Source organism: Podarcis muralis, chromosome 10, assembly GCF_964188315.1.
Source record: "Podarcis muralis chromosome 10, rPodMur119.hap1.1, whole genome shotgun sequence".
Lineage (NCBI taxonomy): Eukaryota > Metazoa > Chordata > Lepidosauria > Squamata > Lacertidae > Podarcis > Podarcis muralis.
This window is the reverse complement of record NC_135664.1, coordinates 73,231,788-73,248,523: the sequence shown is the minus strand read 5'-3', so window position 1 is coordinate 73,248,523 and position 16,736 is coordinate 73,231,788. Positions and strand designations below refer to the sequence as shown.

Here is a 16,736-nt window from a genome sequence, read left to right as displayed (position 1 = left end):
AAGTGGTGCTTCAGGTTAAGAACATTTTCAGGTTAAGAACGGACCTCCGGAACGAATTAAGTACTTAACCCGAGGTACCACTGTACTGAGTTATTCATAAAACCAAACTAAACCAGAGCCGCTTGCAACAATTGTTCATAAAACCATTCGATGGGGAAACCTTTTAAAAAGTTGGAAACTCAATTGCAATCACATTGCAACAAAAGAGAAACCCCGTAAAAATGTTACAATAAGAAACCCGAGACTTACTAGGAGCCCGCCTGACACCTCCCCTCCCCGCCCGCTCTCTTGAACCCAGGACAGACTTTACGCGGGCAGACCAGAGGCGCTGGTTAGGGACGCAGCGGGCGCTGCGCTGGAGCCGCCCGACGGAGCCGCCCCGGGACCGGGGAAAGGAGGAGGCGCCGTTGCCGGGAAACAGCGTACACACTGCGGGCCGGAGGGACGGAGGTTGGGGCAGCTCCGGGCCGGCTCAGTCCGGCTGCCTCTCTCTCTCTCCGGGGTCCGCCTTGCGCCGAGCGGGGGTCCAGCAGCTCTCCCTGCCGTCCGCTCCCAGCCTCAGGTCGGTGCTCCGGGATCCCAGCCCCGTCTCCCGCAGGATCCATCCCTTCTCCGCCTCTTCAGTGGCTGGGGATGAGACCTTTAAGTGCTGGGGATCCCACACCCCGTCGGGGATCGCTTTTCTGAAAGGCTCCCTTTCTCCTTCCAAGATCTCCCCACCCCCGCTGGATCTCCTGGGATCTGTCTTCCCCTGGCTGGAAAGGTGGTGGGGCCGTGTCTGGCCGGGATGAGTGGCAGAATATTGGGGGAGAAACTGGGGGGTGGAATCGAGGCAACTGTGTTGCCAGGGGTTCTTTAGCCGATATTCCTTCATGGCGCGTAGGGTGTGTGTGTGGACTAGATCAGGCATCCCCAAACTCGGCCCCTCCAGCTGTTTTGGGACTACAATTCCCATCATCCCTGACCACTGGTCCTATTAGCTAGGGATGATGGGATTTGTAGTCCCAAAGCAGCTGGAGGGGCCGAGTTTGGGGATGCCTGGACTAGATGGTTCTTGCGGGTCTCTTCCAACTCCACGATTCCCTGATTCTAGCGATTCATCGGAGGTTTTCCAGCAGAGGCTGGGGTTTTTAAGCTGTCGTTCCCGCATCTGCAAAGAGGTTGGGTTCCCTTCCGACGTTACAGTTCTACCATTCCTTGGAATGACTCTCCCTTGCAGGGACCTCCTCGCCTGGACCGTCCACGGAAGGGACTCATCCAAACCGCTAGGCGAGTCTAGCTCAGGCTGCCCCGGCGCCAACGCTTCCCTGCTTACTCCTGAAGACCTGGCCAGGTGATCCTCCAATAGCCTCAAGAGATCAGGTGAGGGGTCTTTCCGAAACACCGCCTTAGAACTAAATTGCAATAAGATCTATCTGCACTACATAGGGGTTTATCATGTTCCCTGCCTCTCTCTCTAGCCGTGATTCCTGCATTACAGGGTGGGAGGTGTGTGTGTGTGTGGACACTTTGGGTTCCTTATAACCAGTGCTTTTTTCCTGGGGGTACGCATACCCCTAAATAACTTGCAAATCTAAGTTTGGCCTCATTGAGGGGCAGCGTTTCAATATGAGTAGGAAAATGAGAGTACCCCTAAACATTTGTTTAGAGAGGAAGAAAGCACTGCTTAGAACTACTATGGTCTTTCTCTCATTGAAACATTTCCCTCTCTCACACACATGCATGAAGATGATTAGGAGTTTCTCATGGCCTCAGGCAAGGCCACCGTCTCAAACAGGAACCTGGTGCCCTCCATTTTTAAATTTATTTCCTACAGCTCTTTTTTTTTTTGTATTCCAGCTCCAAGAGCTAGGCTGGCTGGGTCTCTCTCTCTCTCTCTGTTTGATGAATTAAAATAAGATAGCACAAAATACTTTGAAGCAACAGAAAATCCAAGGACTTAAAAATGTGAAATAATTATTTTAATAATCACACTTGTCATTATTATTATTATTACTATTATTACCAGATAGGATCCTGGGGATTCCTCATTGCCTGGTATCCAAACAACTCACTTGTCCAGGACAGATCTGACTTTGGCTAAAAAAAAGACCTAATTTAGAGGCAGGAGAAGCCAAGTTGGGTCACGTCTTGCTTAGACTGCCTTTTTATTATTATTTTAAAAATAATAGATTCCTGCATTTCTGGATGGGTTAGACTGGATGGCCTTCGTGGCCCCTTCCAACTCTACAGTCCTGCGATTCCAGGAAGTTTTAAAGGGCAGGGCTTGGGTGGTCATCTGCCAGGCATTCTTTAGCTGTGTATGTGGGTGCTTTTGTGCAAAGAAGGACACTGCCCCCGCCTGCCACCAGCGCATGGTCAATCTCTGTTTTGCTGTCCCCGCTGGCATGGCAACTGGGCTAGAGAGAGGAGGGAGAGAGAGAGACCCAGACAATGGCGTGTGTTTGCTAGTTTTGTTTGGAAACCATGCGGGAGACTAACCTGGCAGGCACAGCGAAAGAAGCAAATACAAAGCGCATTAAGGAATATCACACTGATTATGGCACAGGCTTCTGTCCACTTCATCAGATGCCTGGAATTATCTTAGGGTCCCGGGCCCTAAGGAAGTCAGACTATCCTCCACCAGGGCCAGGGCCTTCTCAGTGATGGCTCCGACCTGGTGGAATGCTCTGTCCCAGGAGACCAGGGCCCTGCAGGATTTAACCTCCTTCCGCAGGGCCTGTAAGACAGAACTATTCTGTCTGGCTTTTAATTTGAACTTAGCCTGATCTTTTATTCCCCTTCCTTCCCTCCCCCTCCCGTTTTATGAAGATCACCTGCTCTGGGATCCCACAGCTAATTCTCCCCTGGTCTCCTCGCTGGCCCAAGTAGGACTAACTTAGCCAGCTAGCCCTGGTGATCATCTAATGTTTATTGGATGGATTTCCCCCCTAAATTGATTTTGAATTTATTGTTATTCATGTTCTATACTGTATTATATGATGTTTTTTCTTGCATCAATTGTTTTAAATTTGTTGTTAGCTGCCCTGAGCCCAGTTTTCTGAACCGGGAAGGACGGGGTATAAATAAAAAAATATTAAATTATTATTATCATTATGCATGCATAGAATCGTAGAGTTGGAAGGGACCCCATGGGGTCATCTAGTCCAGCCCCCTGCAATGCAGGAATCTCAACTAAAGCATCCAGGACAGATGGCATTTGTGTGTGTGTGTGTTACTATCTGTAGTGGGAAATTGTCGCCTGCTCTGGGACTGCTTCTGGGTCACGGCCTGATCTGACCCCACAACTAAGAGGCGAGGGAGCTGGGAGTGTCAATGAACAGCTGGAGCCAATTCATCAGATTTGTTGCATTAATTGAAATAAATAGTTGGATTTTGCAGCGTTGTTTGTTGGCAGCCATATTTCTCGGGAGGCAACAGAAGAGTGCGCCTTTGGGGGGTGAAGTCAAACTGAATGTAGTTTGTAGAGACCAATGCGGGAGAGACATGTTTTGTTGCAGCTGGGGCAGAGGAAGGTGTCTGATGTATAGCTGTGGGTGCACCATGACATTTCTTATCTTTGCGCTCCTCCCAGCAGTCATTCCTCCCCTGGTCACTGCTGTGGATGCATGACTTTGTGGGAATGTTGTGAGTCACAGGAGAGGATATATTGATTAGTATTATCCTTCCTAACTCACGCTAGCAAGTTTCTTCACTTAGCAGAGTGCATTCCCCTATTATACAGCAGGAAGAAGAAGAAGAAGAGGAGGAGGAGGAGGAGGAGGAGGAGGAGGAGGAGGAGGAGGAGGAGGAGGAGGAGGAGTTTGGATTTGATATCTCGCTTTATCACTACCCAAAGGAGTCTCAAAGCAGCTCACAATCTCCTTTCCCTTCCTCTCCCAAGATCGGAACATGTCGACAGATGTTTGGGTGGGGTCCTGGCGCCCCCACCGGCCCAGAGGGCCAATCGCTGCCCTCTACAGCAGCCCCGGGCCCAAATATGCTCTCCCATCAAACGTAGGTGAGTGAATTTGGGGTGGGGACAAAGTCCAGCTTTCAGACCCTAGAATGGGCCAAACCAGAGCAGTCTACCCAGCACAGAAATGACTTGTGGAACTCCTTGCCACTGGATGTTGCGACGGGCATGGGAATAAAAGGCTGAAAAAGGACAGGAGGTGTCAGCTCAGGAAGGAAATGTCAACCACTTGCAGAAAACAAAAATCAGTTCTCCAAGACAGCGTCGCTCTTGGGACAAGCAAGAGGGGGCGGCCAGTTGTCATTTCTCTCCCTGCTTTTGAGCTTTGCTGTGATTGCTCACAGGATTTAAAAAACTGGTTCTTGAAAAGTGGTGGCTGGGAAGAAACTGTACCAAAACAATATTTTATGCTAAAAATTCCCTTCCCCCATATATTTTCATTAGGGAGAATGCGTAAAAATATTTCTCATGCAATATCTCGTATCAAACTTAATTTTTTTTGAATTGACTAAATGCTTTCAATTCGATTTTGAGCAAATGTGCAATTAATTGTTACTGTTTTGAATTCTGTTGGGTTATTTATTATTTATAAATTATTATTTGTATCCTGCCCATCTGGCTGGGCTTCCCCAGCCACTCTGGGCAGCTTCCAACAAAACATTAAAATACAGTAATGTATCGAACATTAAACGTTTCCCTAAACAGGGCTGCCTTCAGATATCTTCTAAAAGTCTGGTAGTTGTTGTTCTCTTTGACATCTGGTGGGAGGGCGTTCCACGGGGCGGGCACCACCACCGAGAAGGCCCTCTGCCTGGTTCCCTGTAGCTTTGCTTCTCGCAGCGAGGGAACCACCAGAACGCGCTCGGAGCTGGACCTTAGTGCCCCTGCTGAATGGTGGGGGTGGAGACACTCCTTCAGGTATACTGGACCGAGGCCGTTTAGGGCTTTCAAGGTCAGCACCAACACTTTGGATTGTGCTCGGAAACATAATGGGAGCCAACGTAGGTCTTTCAAGACCGGTGTTATGTGGTCTTGGCAGCCACTCCCAGTTACCAGTCTAGCTGCCGCATTCTGGATTAGTTGCAGTTTCTGGGTCACCTTCATAGGGTTTGGGAGGGGGCCCTGGGGTGTGTTTATGGAACCTAGCGGGCAATGGCCCCAAAATGTTTGGAAACCAATGGGGTAGAGCATCACCCGCCCACCCCCGCCATGTCTCTCTGGCCCAACGTCTAACCTTCCTTCCCTGCTGCTGTTTCTCCTTGCAGGCTACCAACTGCATGACCCTTCTCGCACCCGGGCCCCGGCCTACAGCTTTGGCACTCGCCACTCCCAGGACCAAGAGAACTGCTCCCCCGGCCCGGGCTACCTCATCCCAACCAACATGACCATGAGGGGCAGGGCTGGGATTCCTGCTTATTCCATCTACGGACGCCCCAAGGACGTGCCGCCTTTTAGGACCCCGGGGCCAGGTCTGTCTTGAAATCTGGGCCTGAGGCATCCCATTTGTGCTGGTCCTGGGGGGGGGGGGGGTTACAGTGCGGCGTGGTCTAAGTCTGGTCCTAGGTTGAGGGTATGGAGGCTGTCCGTCAAGGGCGAAGCGAGGTCCAAAGCGAGGAGTCGGGCATGGTCAGGAACTCTGGCAGAAGAGCAGGACAGGGTGCAGGAAGGAACAGGCTACAAACAATGTTGCTCCCACAACCTGGGACTGGGTGGGCTGGCCTTTATCTCCTCTGAGGCCTAGGGCGGTCCCAGCCCACAGGTGACTCGCCTCTCCTGGCCTGGAGGCGAGCACTTCTCCTGCGAGAACTTAGTTCCCTCCGCCTCTCTGCCCTGAGCCTCTGCAGCTCAGGAGAGGCTGGAGGGTTACTGGACCCAGAGACAACCTCAGCTTCCTCTGACGGGGCTGAGAGAGGCACACCTGCAGGCAATGGGTCCTCCATCACCTCCCGAGACAGAGCGGATTCAGCTGGTGCCTGCTCTTGAGGATCCGGCACAGGTGAGGGCGCTTCAGGTTCAAGCCCCAGCCCAAGCTCAGCCGGCCCTGGAGGCGGGGACTACTGTGCAGGCTGGGATTCCTCAGGTTCAGCCTCTGAATCCGATTCCCAGGGCATCACACCACTGTAGGAATGACTAGGACGACGGGAGTTTGAATGCAAGTGAGCTGTGCAGAAGTGAAGGAATGGGTTTCCCAAAACCCAAAACTGACTGTGCAAGCAGTTTTAAACTGCACCAAAATCCCTATTTTCCCTTAGCTAAAATGCATAAACTTGAGCCGTTGAGCAAATGCTTAACAAGAACACAGCTCTCTCCTTTATCAGTTTGTGACGTCAAGGATGACCCTGACTGCACCAGTAGAACAGAGAAAACACGTTTGTGCCTTATCTTATGTTTTGACCACAAAGACGAACAGACCCAAGTCTGGGAAAAACACCAGAAGCGTGTTCCCGGAGATGATGGGGTCTTCCTCCAAGATAAGAGTAGGAAGAGGAATATCCTTTTATGGTCAGGAGTGCAGGAAGGAAATCCCTTTTATGGTTAAGAGTGCCGGAACAGGAACATCTGTGATGTCAACCTGCGTATACAAGCTGACGTGGCTGGATTCCTGGGGAAGGGGGAGAGGGTGCCTGGGGGATATATATACTGCATGAAACTTCTCATTTCTTTGGACTTGCTGTGGACTTGATCACGCAAGTACCTTCTGCTTTCCGGAGGGCAGAATAAACTCTTTCTTTGAACCAACCTCGGTGTCATTTGACTTCCTTCCTCCTGTCCCGGAGCAATGCAGACCCAATCGGTGAACTCCAATAAGGCTACAGAAGCACTCCGGCAAGCATGCTCCAAGCAAGCTGCCGACTAGCTCTGCAGAGGCTCCTTTTATTAGCAGAAGTCAACAATTGGAATTAGCAGTGAGACAGGGGGTTAGAGTTAGTGAAGAGGCACTTCCCATTTTCCTTTTGGGAAGAAAGGGAGCAGCCGCAAGACCAAAACTCCCCTTTCTAACTCAGCCGTATTCCAATGTTCTTCCATTGGGGAAGATGGAGCAAACTTGCTTTTCTGCGGCTCCATAGGAGATGCATTCAAGTTACAAGAAGGGAGATTGTGACTGAAGCTTAGGAATAACTTCCTGGTGGTAAAGAACTGTTCATCAATGGAACGGATTCCTTCAGAAGGTGGTGGACTCTCCATCAGAGGTTTATTAACAGGGGTTCGTACAGAGAATCATAGAGTTAAAGAGCTGGAAGGGACTGAATGTCAACCCTCCTCCGTGCCCTTCTGCATCCTGATCAGATTGTGGGTCTCTGCTTCCAACAGGCTGCTATTCCCCGGAGAAAGCAGGGAGATGGGCTTACCGCTCTGCCCCCATGTATTCCCTTGCCTACCGGACGAAGGAATTCCAGAACGACCAGACACCAGGTGAGAGAGAGGACGCCAGGTGGGAAGAGTGTTTGCAGACAAAGGTAAAAATGACATTTATTGGTTATAAGAAAAAAAATTGCTCCTTTTCCCTTATGGGGTATCCAAGAGCCCGTACAGAGTCCTTAAGCGGGCTCCCTATTGGTAAGAGAAAATAACAGAGGCCAACCAGAGAATATTGAGAAGAAAAGCGGCTGTTGTTGTTGTTTAGTCGTTTAGTCGTGTCCGCCTCTTTGTGACCCCCTGGACCAGAGCACGCCAGACACCCCTGTCTTCCACTGCCTTCCGCAGTTTGGTCAAACTCATGTGGTAGCTTCGAGAACACTGTCCAACCATCTCGTCCTCTGTCGTCCCCTTCACCTTGTGCCCTCCATCTTTCCCAACATCAGGGTCTTTTCCAGGGAGTCTTCTCTTCTCATGAGGTGGCCAAAGTCTTGGAGCCTCAGCTTCAGGATCTGTCCTTCCAGTGAGCACTCAGGGCTGATTTCCTTCAGAATGGAGAGGTTTGATCTTCTTGCAGTCCATGGGACTCTCAGGAGTCTCCTCCAGCACCAGAGTTCAAAAGCTTTGGCGATCAGCCTTCTTTATGGTCCAGCTCTCACTTCCATACATCACTACTGGGAAAACCATAGCTAGTAAGCCTGATTTTATTCAAGAAACTGTTGTAACAGGGTCCCCACTCACCACATGCAGAAGGGAGGAGAACCCTGAACAATGGTGTGCAAGCACCCTGTAGCCCAAGACCACCCCCAGAAACATCATATATGCATCACAGAAGGATGCAGTCTAAAGCGGAAATCCTGTTTGCCAGGATACCTGATAATGGTCACCGATTGCATTACCTGGGCAGCCTGGCCATTCTTTTGTGATGGTAAATACTTTAGTTCCTGAAACCAGGTCACAGGCTCACCTTATTCATACACAAATACACTCTTGAGACAGGTAAGCAAAAGACTTCCCCCATTTCCTACCTCCTTGCAGAGAAATATTTGAGGTCAATTTGGGGGAGTCCAAATGGCTTCAGGATTGCTCTCCTGTACTATTTCAAACACATGGTTTATATACAGTGGTACTTTGGTTTACGAACTTCATCCATTCTGGAAGTCCATTCTTAAACCAAAGCGTTCTTAAACCAAGGTGTGCTTTCCCATAGCAGCAGGGGACTCAATTTACAAATGGAACACACTCAACATATTCTGCTTCCAAGGCAAAGTTCACAAACCAAAACACCTACTTCCGGGTTTGCAGTGTTCTTAATCCAAGTTGTTCATAAACTAAGCTGCTCTTAAACCAAGGTACCACTGTACTTACATATGTATTTGCCTTGTACATTCATGAACATTTAATTTATATCTAAGACCTTAGAATTCTTATAACACCACTTTGGCCTGAGTTACATGGACCCAGTGGCGGACTATGGGCTCTCAAATTTCAGTGGTGCCCTGTGCAATGTGATAATTCAGTGCCCCCCCGCTTTCGCTCTCCGTTCTATAGCATTATGGTGGCGCCCCCAGCAGCACGGCGCCCAGTGCTGTTAAACTGGCCGCACTACCCTTAAAATACCTCTGTTGGACTTGGACCGGTGGTTTGGCTCAGTATGGGGTAGTTTCATACGTCTCTATTTTGGAAAGGCCATTGCAGCTTAGCAATAGAAGGTTTGCTTTGAGTGCAGAAGGTTCCAGGTTCTCACATGCTTCTATACATTCCCATATGCCCCACTGAATCTCTTCTTTCCACTTCCTGCCCCCCACCTCTAGGGCCTGCAGCCTACTGGCTCCCCCCCATGATGGGGCCCAATGTGGTTGGCAAGACCTCAGCCCCCAATTTCTCCATTTATGGGCGCAAGTCAATCGGCAGCTTCTATGAGGACCTCAGCAAGGTGAGTAGCCGAACGGACAGGTTTTGAAGACCCTGGAGTGAGAGATTTAGGAAATCCTCTTCCCCCTTGCAGGTGACCTTGACATTGTCTGAGGAACGCACAACCAAGAAATCCAGGGTACTTATTTTACTACATGCATCGATCTGGTTCTTAAACAAAAGAGTAACAATATTTTCAAATAGGAGATTATTTTCAAACACTTAAGTCAGAGGTCGGCAACCTAAGGCCCATGGGCCAGAAGTGGTCCATGGGGTCACTTAACCAGCCCATGAGTCGCCCCCGAACCATGCCCATCGTGGGGATTCGAACCGCCAACCTTCTGATCGGCAAGTCCTAGGCTCTGTGGTTTAACCCACAGCACCACCCGCGTCCCTTATGCTGTACATTAAAGCTTCTTTAGATTAGGAAGAAGCCGTGTACGGACTGTTATTTTTGCACCCACATAAGGCACACACTGAGGGACGCGGGTAGCGCTGTGGGTAAAACCTCAGTGCCTAGGACTTGCTGATCGTAAGGTCAGCGGTTCGAATCCCCGCGGCGGGGTGAGCTCCTGTCATTCGGTCCCAGCTCCTGCCCACCTAGCAGTTCAAAAGCACCCCTAAGTGCAAGTAGATAAATAGGTACCGCTTTATAGCGGGAAGGTAAACAGCGTTTCCGTGTGCTGCACTGGCTCGCCAGTTGCAGCTTTGTCACGCTGGCCACGTGACCCGGAAGTGTCTTCGGACAGCGCTGGCTCCCGGCCTCTTGAGCGAGATGAGCGCGCAACCCTAGAGTCGGTCACGACTGGCCCGTACGGGCAGGGGTACCTTTACCTTTACCTTTAAGGCACACACCGTTGCTGTGATGCTCTGCTTGCAGCTGGGAGAAGCACAAAGGCACAGAGGAAGCGTGCCGGATGCCAGAAAACTTCATAGGTCACGACAGTTGCCTGCGGAACCCAACAGAGTCTTCCCATCCCTTTGGTAACTTCACAGATAAGAATTAACAAGCAGCTGATAGATTTATAGTCCTTTTATTACAGCAACCATGCTGCAAGCACAAATGCACAGCTCTCTGCAAGAAGGGCAGTTGGCTAGTCTAATCCTCCTTCTGGCTTCCACAGCATTTGGAGCACCAATGGGAATTTCCTCCCTCCCTCTGACTCCTGTGCTCTCTGATACGTTTGGACCTCCGTGTCCTTGATAAGGGGGTGTTCCCCACGCTCTCAAGTGATGTCCTAGCTAGCTGCTCCCTCCCTTCTGGTTCTGTCTTCATTATCTCGTAACTGGGCAACTCCCCTATAAGCTGTTCAGCTTCTGCCTCTCTCTCTGTTTCTCAACACGCTGTGGACAAGGGGTGGGAGTGACTCTTCCCCCTCCAGCTCTCCATCGGAGAGAAGCTGGTCTGCTGTAATAAACCAAAATCTGCCCGTATTCCCTTATGGGGAACACAAGAGCCCTTATAGAGTCCTTTGTAGGTTCTCCATCGGTCGGAGAAAAGAACAGAGGCCAACCAGAGAATATTGAGAAGCAAAGCAGCTCGTAAGCCTGATCTTTATTGAACTGTTGCAACAGGGTGCCCCCTTCACATGCAGGAAAGGAGGAGGACCCAGAACAAAGGTGTGCCCCCCCCTTATATAGACATTTTAAATTGCCCACCCTGGAGTCCAAGACCACCCCCAGAAACACCATACATACATCACAGAAGGGGTGTAGCTCAAGACCACCCCCCAGACACATCATACCTACATCACAGAAAAGGCGGTCTACAACAGAAATCTGAGTGCGTTGTTTACCGCCTGTCTGGCAGACCTGTTAATGGTCACTTGATTGGATACCATGGGGAGCCTAGCCAGTCTTTTGTAATGATAAATACTTAGTTCTTGAGCCACAGGCTCACCCTATTCATACACAGACATACCCTAAAGACAGGATTTGTGAAGGAAAAGACATTGGGGAGGCTTTTCCATTTTCCCTCGACCTTGCAGAGAAAACATTTGGTCAGTTTGGGAGTCAAAATGGTTCCAGGGTTGTTTTCCTGTGCTGCTTCAGACATTTGGTTTGTATATTTATGTACGTATTTCCTTGGTACATTTATGAACATTTATTTTATATATAAAACCTTAATTTTTTTATTTCACTGCCATAGAAGGCATTCCCCAGTCCTTGTCTCCCGACCATTCCCTGACACCTAGTGACCCTTTCCCCCCCTCCTTGAACGACAGACGCCAGGGCCCTGCAACTACCGCCTGGTGGATCCCAGCGTCTACAAGAAACGGCCACCACAGTTCAGCATGCTAGCGCGCAACATGCCCCCAGGAGACAACACTCTGAAGCCGGGTCCAGGAGCCTACAGCCCCGAGAAGGTGAGGGCAGGTGGCAGCAGAAGGCATTAGGGGGGGGCTTTTTGGGGGGTGCAGCTGTCCTGCAGCAAAGATGTGGGTCTTATGGGTAGTGGGAAAGGGGGCTACCACAGCAGGAGAACTGGAGTCGTCAAGGTGAGCTTCATCAGCCTCTCCCTCCTCTGAGGAACCAACCTCTGCAAGCAGGAGCAGGTCCGCAGATGACCTGGCCAGGAACATGACACTTCATGTATTTATTAAATTTATATCCTGTATGGTAGGGGGTTGGACTAGATGACCCATGGGGGTGTTGTAAACAAAAGGGGTACCTTCCAACTCTACAATTCCATGATTCTATGATATCCCACATTCCCTCCAACAAGCTCAAGGTGGCACGCATAGTTCTCCTCTTTTTAAAATCTGAGATGCTGAGGTGAGTCTGAGATGCTGTGATTGAACTTAGATCGTACAATCGTAGCATTGTAGAGTTAGAAGGGACCCCCAGCGCTCATCTAGCCAACCCTCTGCAGTGCAGGTCACACCCCTGTGAGCTTCATGGTCAAGCAGGGGCAATTTGAAGCCTGGTTTCCAAGGTCCTAGTCTGATGCTTTAACTGTTAGGATATTGATGTTCCGTTCCACCTTAAAACAGATCTGTGGATTGTTGTATGTCACATGCCTGTTTACACTCCAGCACAGCTTGCTGGGAACTTCCATTTGTGTGTATAGCTTTTGCTGCTTGCTCTTGGACATGAAAGGGGGAAGACATGTTTTTCCTTTGTCCTGATATACGCGGAACAAACTGCCTGTAAATATGGTCTCTCAGCCATCTCCTGCTTGTGCAGTGTTATTTACTCTGCTGATTAGAGCGTGCTCCAGCTTCTGAAGCTGTGGGTCACTGTTTCATGCTGAGCCAATGACTGGAGATCACCCAGCTACCCTCATCTCCACCAAGCTAAGCAGTTGGCTCCTTACCTCTCTCGCCCTGACCTCGCCACTGTGATCCACGCGACGGTCACCACCAGACTGGATTATTGTAACTCACTCTACGTGGGGCTGCCCTTGAGACTGACCCAGAAACTCCAGTGGGTGCAGAATGCCGCGGCGAGGCTCCTTACAGGGTCCTCGCCGCAAGATCACATTCACCCAGTGCTATACCAGCTGCACTGGCTCCTGGTGGAGTACAGGATCAGGTTTAAGGTGCTGGTTTTAACCTTTAAAGCCCAATACGGTTAGGCTGGCCTCAACCAGAGCCAGGGCTTTTTCGGCTGTGGCTCCAATCTGGTGGAACGCTGTGTCACAAGAGACTAGGGCCCTGTGGGACTTGACATCTTTCCGCAGGGCCTGCAAGACAGAGCTGTTCCGCCAGGCCTTTGGCCAGGGCACAGCCTGACCCCCTCCTTTGGCAATCCTCACAGAACTCTAGCCCAATGGTTTCCATTAATTTGATTTTGAATTGATTTTAAAATGATTTGATTTTAGAATGATGTATCATTTTACTGTTGTTAGCCGCTCTGAGCCCGGCTTCGGCTGGGGAGGGCGGGATATAAATAAAATTTTATTATTATTATTATTATTATTATTATTATTATTATTATTATTATTATTACTGCCCGGTGGGCTGGAGCCAGCTGGGTGCTTGCAAATTGCCCCCTTTCCCTTGGAAGCATCCCAACACTAACCACTGCACCAGCTTTCCAGCTACTCTCCATTGTTCGGTGTCCCCACCCCTTCCTTTCCGCTGGCGGTGCCTAACCCTGCCCCTCCATCTCTCCTTCCTCCTGCAGCACACCCCGCAACGTGGCTTGACCTTCGGGATCCGCCACTCGGACTACGTGGCTCCTCTCATTGTGGAGGTGGCAGATTAAGCAGGCTCCATTGGCGAAGACGGTCTGGACAAGAAAGATTCCTTTGGAAATATATGGTTCTCTCAGTGCTTTGTGTTGCTGCTGGGGATTGGGGCCTGGGGAGGGAAGTAGGGTGGGCAGCATCCAAGGCCTGGGGGGGGGGTCCTCAGAGCTGGGGGGCCTGGGTTCAGCGAGGCTCATAGCCTACCCTCTCAGTTCCTTTGGGAAACTGTTGTAGCTTTGATTCTCCCTGTTCCCAGATCCTTTGACTGCATTGCTCTGATCCATTCACCCCTTAGTCACCCCAGTTTTCTCTAAGGATGTGTGAGCTGAGGAAGGTCCAGGAAGGCTGTGCAGTGAGATGGGGGCAGGAGGGAAATATCTTCCTATTTGTACCTCACAGCTATTACAGCAGAACCTCGGTTTTCAAACGTAATCCATTCCAGAAGACCATTCGACTTGCGAAATGTTCGAAAACCAAGGATCAATGGGTGGTTCCATTGAAAAAATGGAGAAACACACACCGGAAGCCGTTTGACTTCCGAGGCATGTTCAAAAACGGAAGCAATCACTTATGGGTTTTTGGCGTTCGGCTTCTGAGATGAGACGCTCGAAAACCAAGGTTCCACTGTACAGTCATACCTCATGTTACGTTTGCTTCATGTTACGTCTTTTCAGGTTGTGTCCTGTGGCGACCCAGAAGTACTGGAAAGGGTTACTTCCGGGTTTCGCTGCTCGTGCATGCTCAGCACTAAATCGCGCTTCGTGCATGTGCACAAGTACCAGATCATGCCACACACCTGCACAGATACGGCGCTTCAGGTTGCAGGCTTTTCATGTTGTGAACAGGCCTCCAGAACGGATCCTGTTCACAACCAGAGGTTCCACTGTATCTTGGTTTTGTGTGCTTGAATCCAAATTCTGTGCCCAGAAAGGCTGAATTCTGCAATCTGTATGAATTACATAGTTAGAAAACATTACGATCTTCCCCAGTTTGCATCCTCTGCTTTCCTTCTGCCAGTCAAGGGATCCCACCTCAGTTTTGTGCCAAACTGGCCTCTCCAGACTCCATGCCTCCGAGGTAGACTCACATCCCAGAAGTGAAATGACCTTTCCTTGGCTCTGACTCCCTGCATTCATCACCTCTAAGCCCAGTTGCCGGGTGCCAGCCCTGCAGCTGGCGAACTCTTCCTCCTGAGACTCTGCAAAGTTTGCTGCTTGTACAGTCCTCAGTTCATCGATTAAAAAGAAACAGTGCCAACAAAATTCTTTGCAAGACGATTGCGATGATACACATGGTGTGTGACTCTTTCTTGTCTTGGGCTTGTTGTATGAAAATCCTTGGGCTCACTTGGATTTGCCAAACAACGACACCAGCTGAGTCGAGAGTGGATTTCATGTTCTTTATTCAGCTCATAGTGGTGAGGAGGAATGGAAGTTCCCCTGAAATGTCTGCTTTATATACAACACCCCCAAGCTTTATAAAAATTCCGATAACAGTCATCACTCACATACTTGTTTGTTTCACAGATAACGATTTCTCTTCAACATGTTGATCCTAAAAGTGCCACAGCCACAGGGTTGCCCAGGGCCCATTGCGAAGGATGGGGCTGCCGAGGCTATGTGGGGAAAGTCCTTTTCCATGGGGGGGGGGGGGAAATGGTGTCCATCCTGCCTCAATTTTGTTCCTACAACATAGCAAACAAACCCAACAGTGGAGCAAGCCAATTGGGCACCTAGGGCGGCATGTGTGCCTTGCATGTTTTGCATCTCAAGATCTGATGAAATGTAATTTATGGATCTGAAGTGAGGTTTTCCTTCAGTAGGCCTTGGGCAACCAGCTCAGTTTATCAGTTTATCTTTCTTCTCAGATTCAGATGAGGCTGAGGAAGCTCAGGACCCCATTGCCTGGAACCACTAGGGGGCTGGATGAGGGCCACCAGGCTGAAACTCAATCCTGGAAAGAGGCAGGTTGTGTGGGATAGTGATTGGATAGATATGCTGTTCATAGGCTGGAAGTAGGCAAGCCCTCTTTAAGATGGCTTGAGATGGTGGGCTCATCATCCCAGAAAAGACCCGTTGGCCCCAAAGGTTGGAGTACTTACTCAGGTTTGATGAAGGCTCCAACATGTTCTGCTTTCAGTGAGCCCCCAGGGACAGATAGGTTCATAAGCAACATCATTTTATCAGGAACAACTTGGAGTACCCACCATACCTTAGAGACGAAGTGAGCAAGATCTCCAACACCCATTGAACACACATTTGTCAATTAACTTCCCTTAAGAATCCTGGGAACTGTAGATTGCTGTCCGCAGGGCTACAGTCCCCATGGTTCTTGGGTAAAACCTACATGCTCTGAATGTTTACTGAAGGTGCTTGAAATGTATGTTGTGTGGGTCACTGAAGCCCACCAGGAAAATAACAGCCGTGTCAGCACCCTAAGGGATGCTATCTGATGCACACAGCTAGTCTGCTTGCACTCCTCTGAACTCGAGCCTGTCCTGTCGCGACATAATTTTATCAGGGGCCAGCTGCCCATGGGGCAGGGCCAGCTGGGGCAGGATGCTCCACGGGGCCTCCGAGGAGTCTGCCTATCTCCTCCCACTCAGCTGCCCTACAGCTGGGGGGAGGCAGGGGGCAGACCATTTGAGGCAACGCAGAGCCCGTGGACACCCAAGCCACTGCATCACTCCCAGGAGAGACATGTGGCTGGGGCACGCTGCAGGGTCCGCAGTGATTGCCGCCTGGCATTTTGTCACTCCCCTCAGTGGTGAAACCCAGGGCGGCCCGCCCCCCCTTCCTTTGCCTGTGGACAAACCACCCCAGCCCTTTCCCTGCAAACTAACATTGCCAGTTTGGGAGGGCCGGCACGTGTGTTGAGCAGCTGTTGCTCTATCTTAAAGGTAAAGGGACCCCTGACCATTAGGTCCAGTCGCGGACGACTCTGGGGTTGCGTTGCTCATCTTGCTTTACTGGCTGAGGGAGCCGGCGTACTGCTTCCAGGTCATGTGGCCAGCAGAACTAAGCTGCTTCTGGTGCACCAGAGCAGTGCACGGAAACGCCGTTTACCTTCCCGTTGGAGCGGTACCTATTTATCTACTTGCATTTTGATGTGCTTTCGAACTGCTAGGTTGGCAGGAGCAGGGCCCGCCAACGGGAGCTCACTCTGTCATGGGGATTCGAACCGCTGACCTTCTGATCGGCAAGTTCTAGGCTCTGTGGTTTAACCCACAGTGCCACCCGCGTCCCTGCTCTATCTTAGAATCAGAGAATTGCAGAGTTGTCCACAAGGCTCCCCAGACATTCATTTTCTCCTTTCATG

The 16,736-nt window shown here is 50.3% G+C and overlaps 1 protein-coding gene across 2 annotated transcripts; it reads left to right on the top strand.

Moving 5' to 3' along the window:
* Positions 1 to 316: 316 nt before the first annotated feature.
* On the top strand, positions 317 to 13,536 carry LOC114605845 (ciliary microtubule associated protein 1A-like). 2 transcript variants are annotated; one of them, XM_077935405.1, is made up of 8 exons: positions 317 to 562; positions 1,220 to 1,362; positions 3,884 to 4,000; positions 5,221 to 5,424; positions 7,268 to 7,369; positions 9,127 to 9,248; positions 11,452 to 11,592; positions 13,355 to 13,536. In XM_077935405.1, exons 3-8 carry the CDS (start codon positions 3,892 to 3,894, stop codon positions 13,433 to 13,435), a joined length of 759 nt encoding a protein of 252 aa, XP_077791531.1. In that variant the 5' UTR covers positions 317 to 562; positions 1,220 to 1,362; positions 3,884 to 3,891; the 3' UTR covers positions 13,436 to 13,536. The 2 variants fall into 2 exon arrangements, with proteins under 2 accessions (XP_077791531.1, XP_028603319.2); XM_028747486.2 differs by lacking the exons at positions 317 to 562; positions 1,220 to 1,362 and having other exon boundaries at positions 3,766 to 4,000.
* Positions 13,537 to 16,736: the final 3,200 nt, after the last annotated feature.

Coding starts and splice junctions, on each gene's coding strand:
- LOC114605845 (XM_077935405.1), top strand. CDS start 3,892: ATGTCGACAGATGTTTGGGTGGGGTCCTGGCGCCCCCACCGGCCCAGA. Junction 4,001..5,220: donor TGCTCTCCCATCAAACGTAG/GTGAGTGAATTT, acceptor TTCTCCTTGCAG/GCTACCAACTGCATGACCCT. Junction 11,593..13,354: donor GAGCCTACAGCCCCGAGAAG/GTGAGGGCAGGT, acceptor TTCCTCCTGCAG/CACACCCCGCAACGTGGCTT.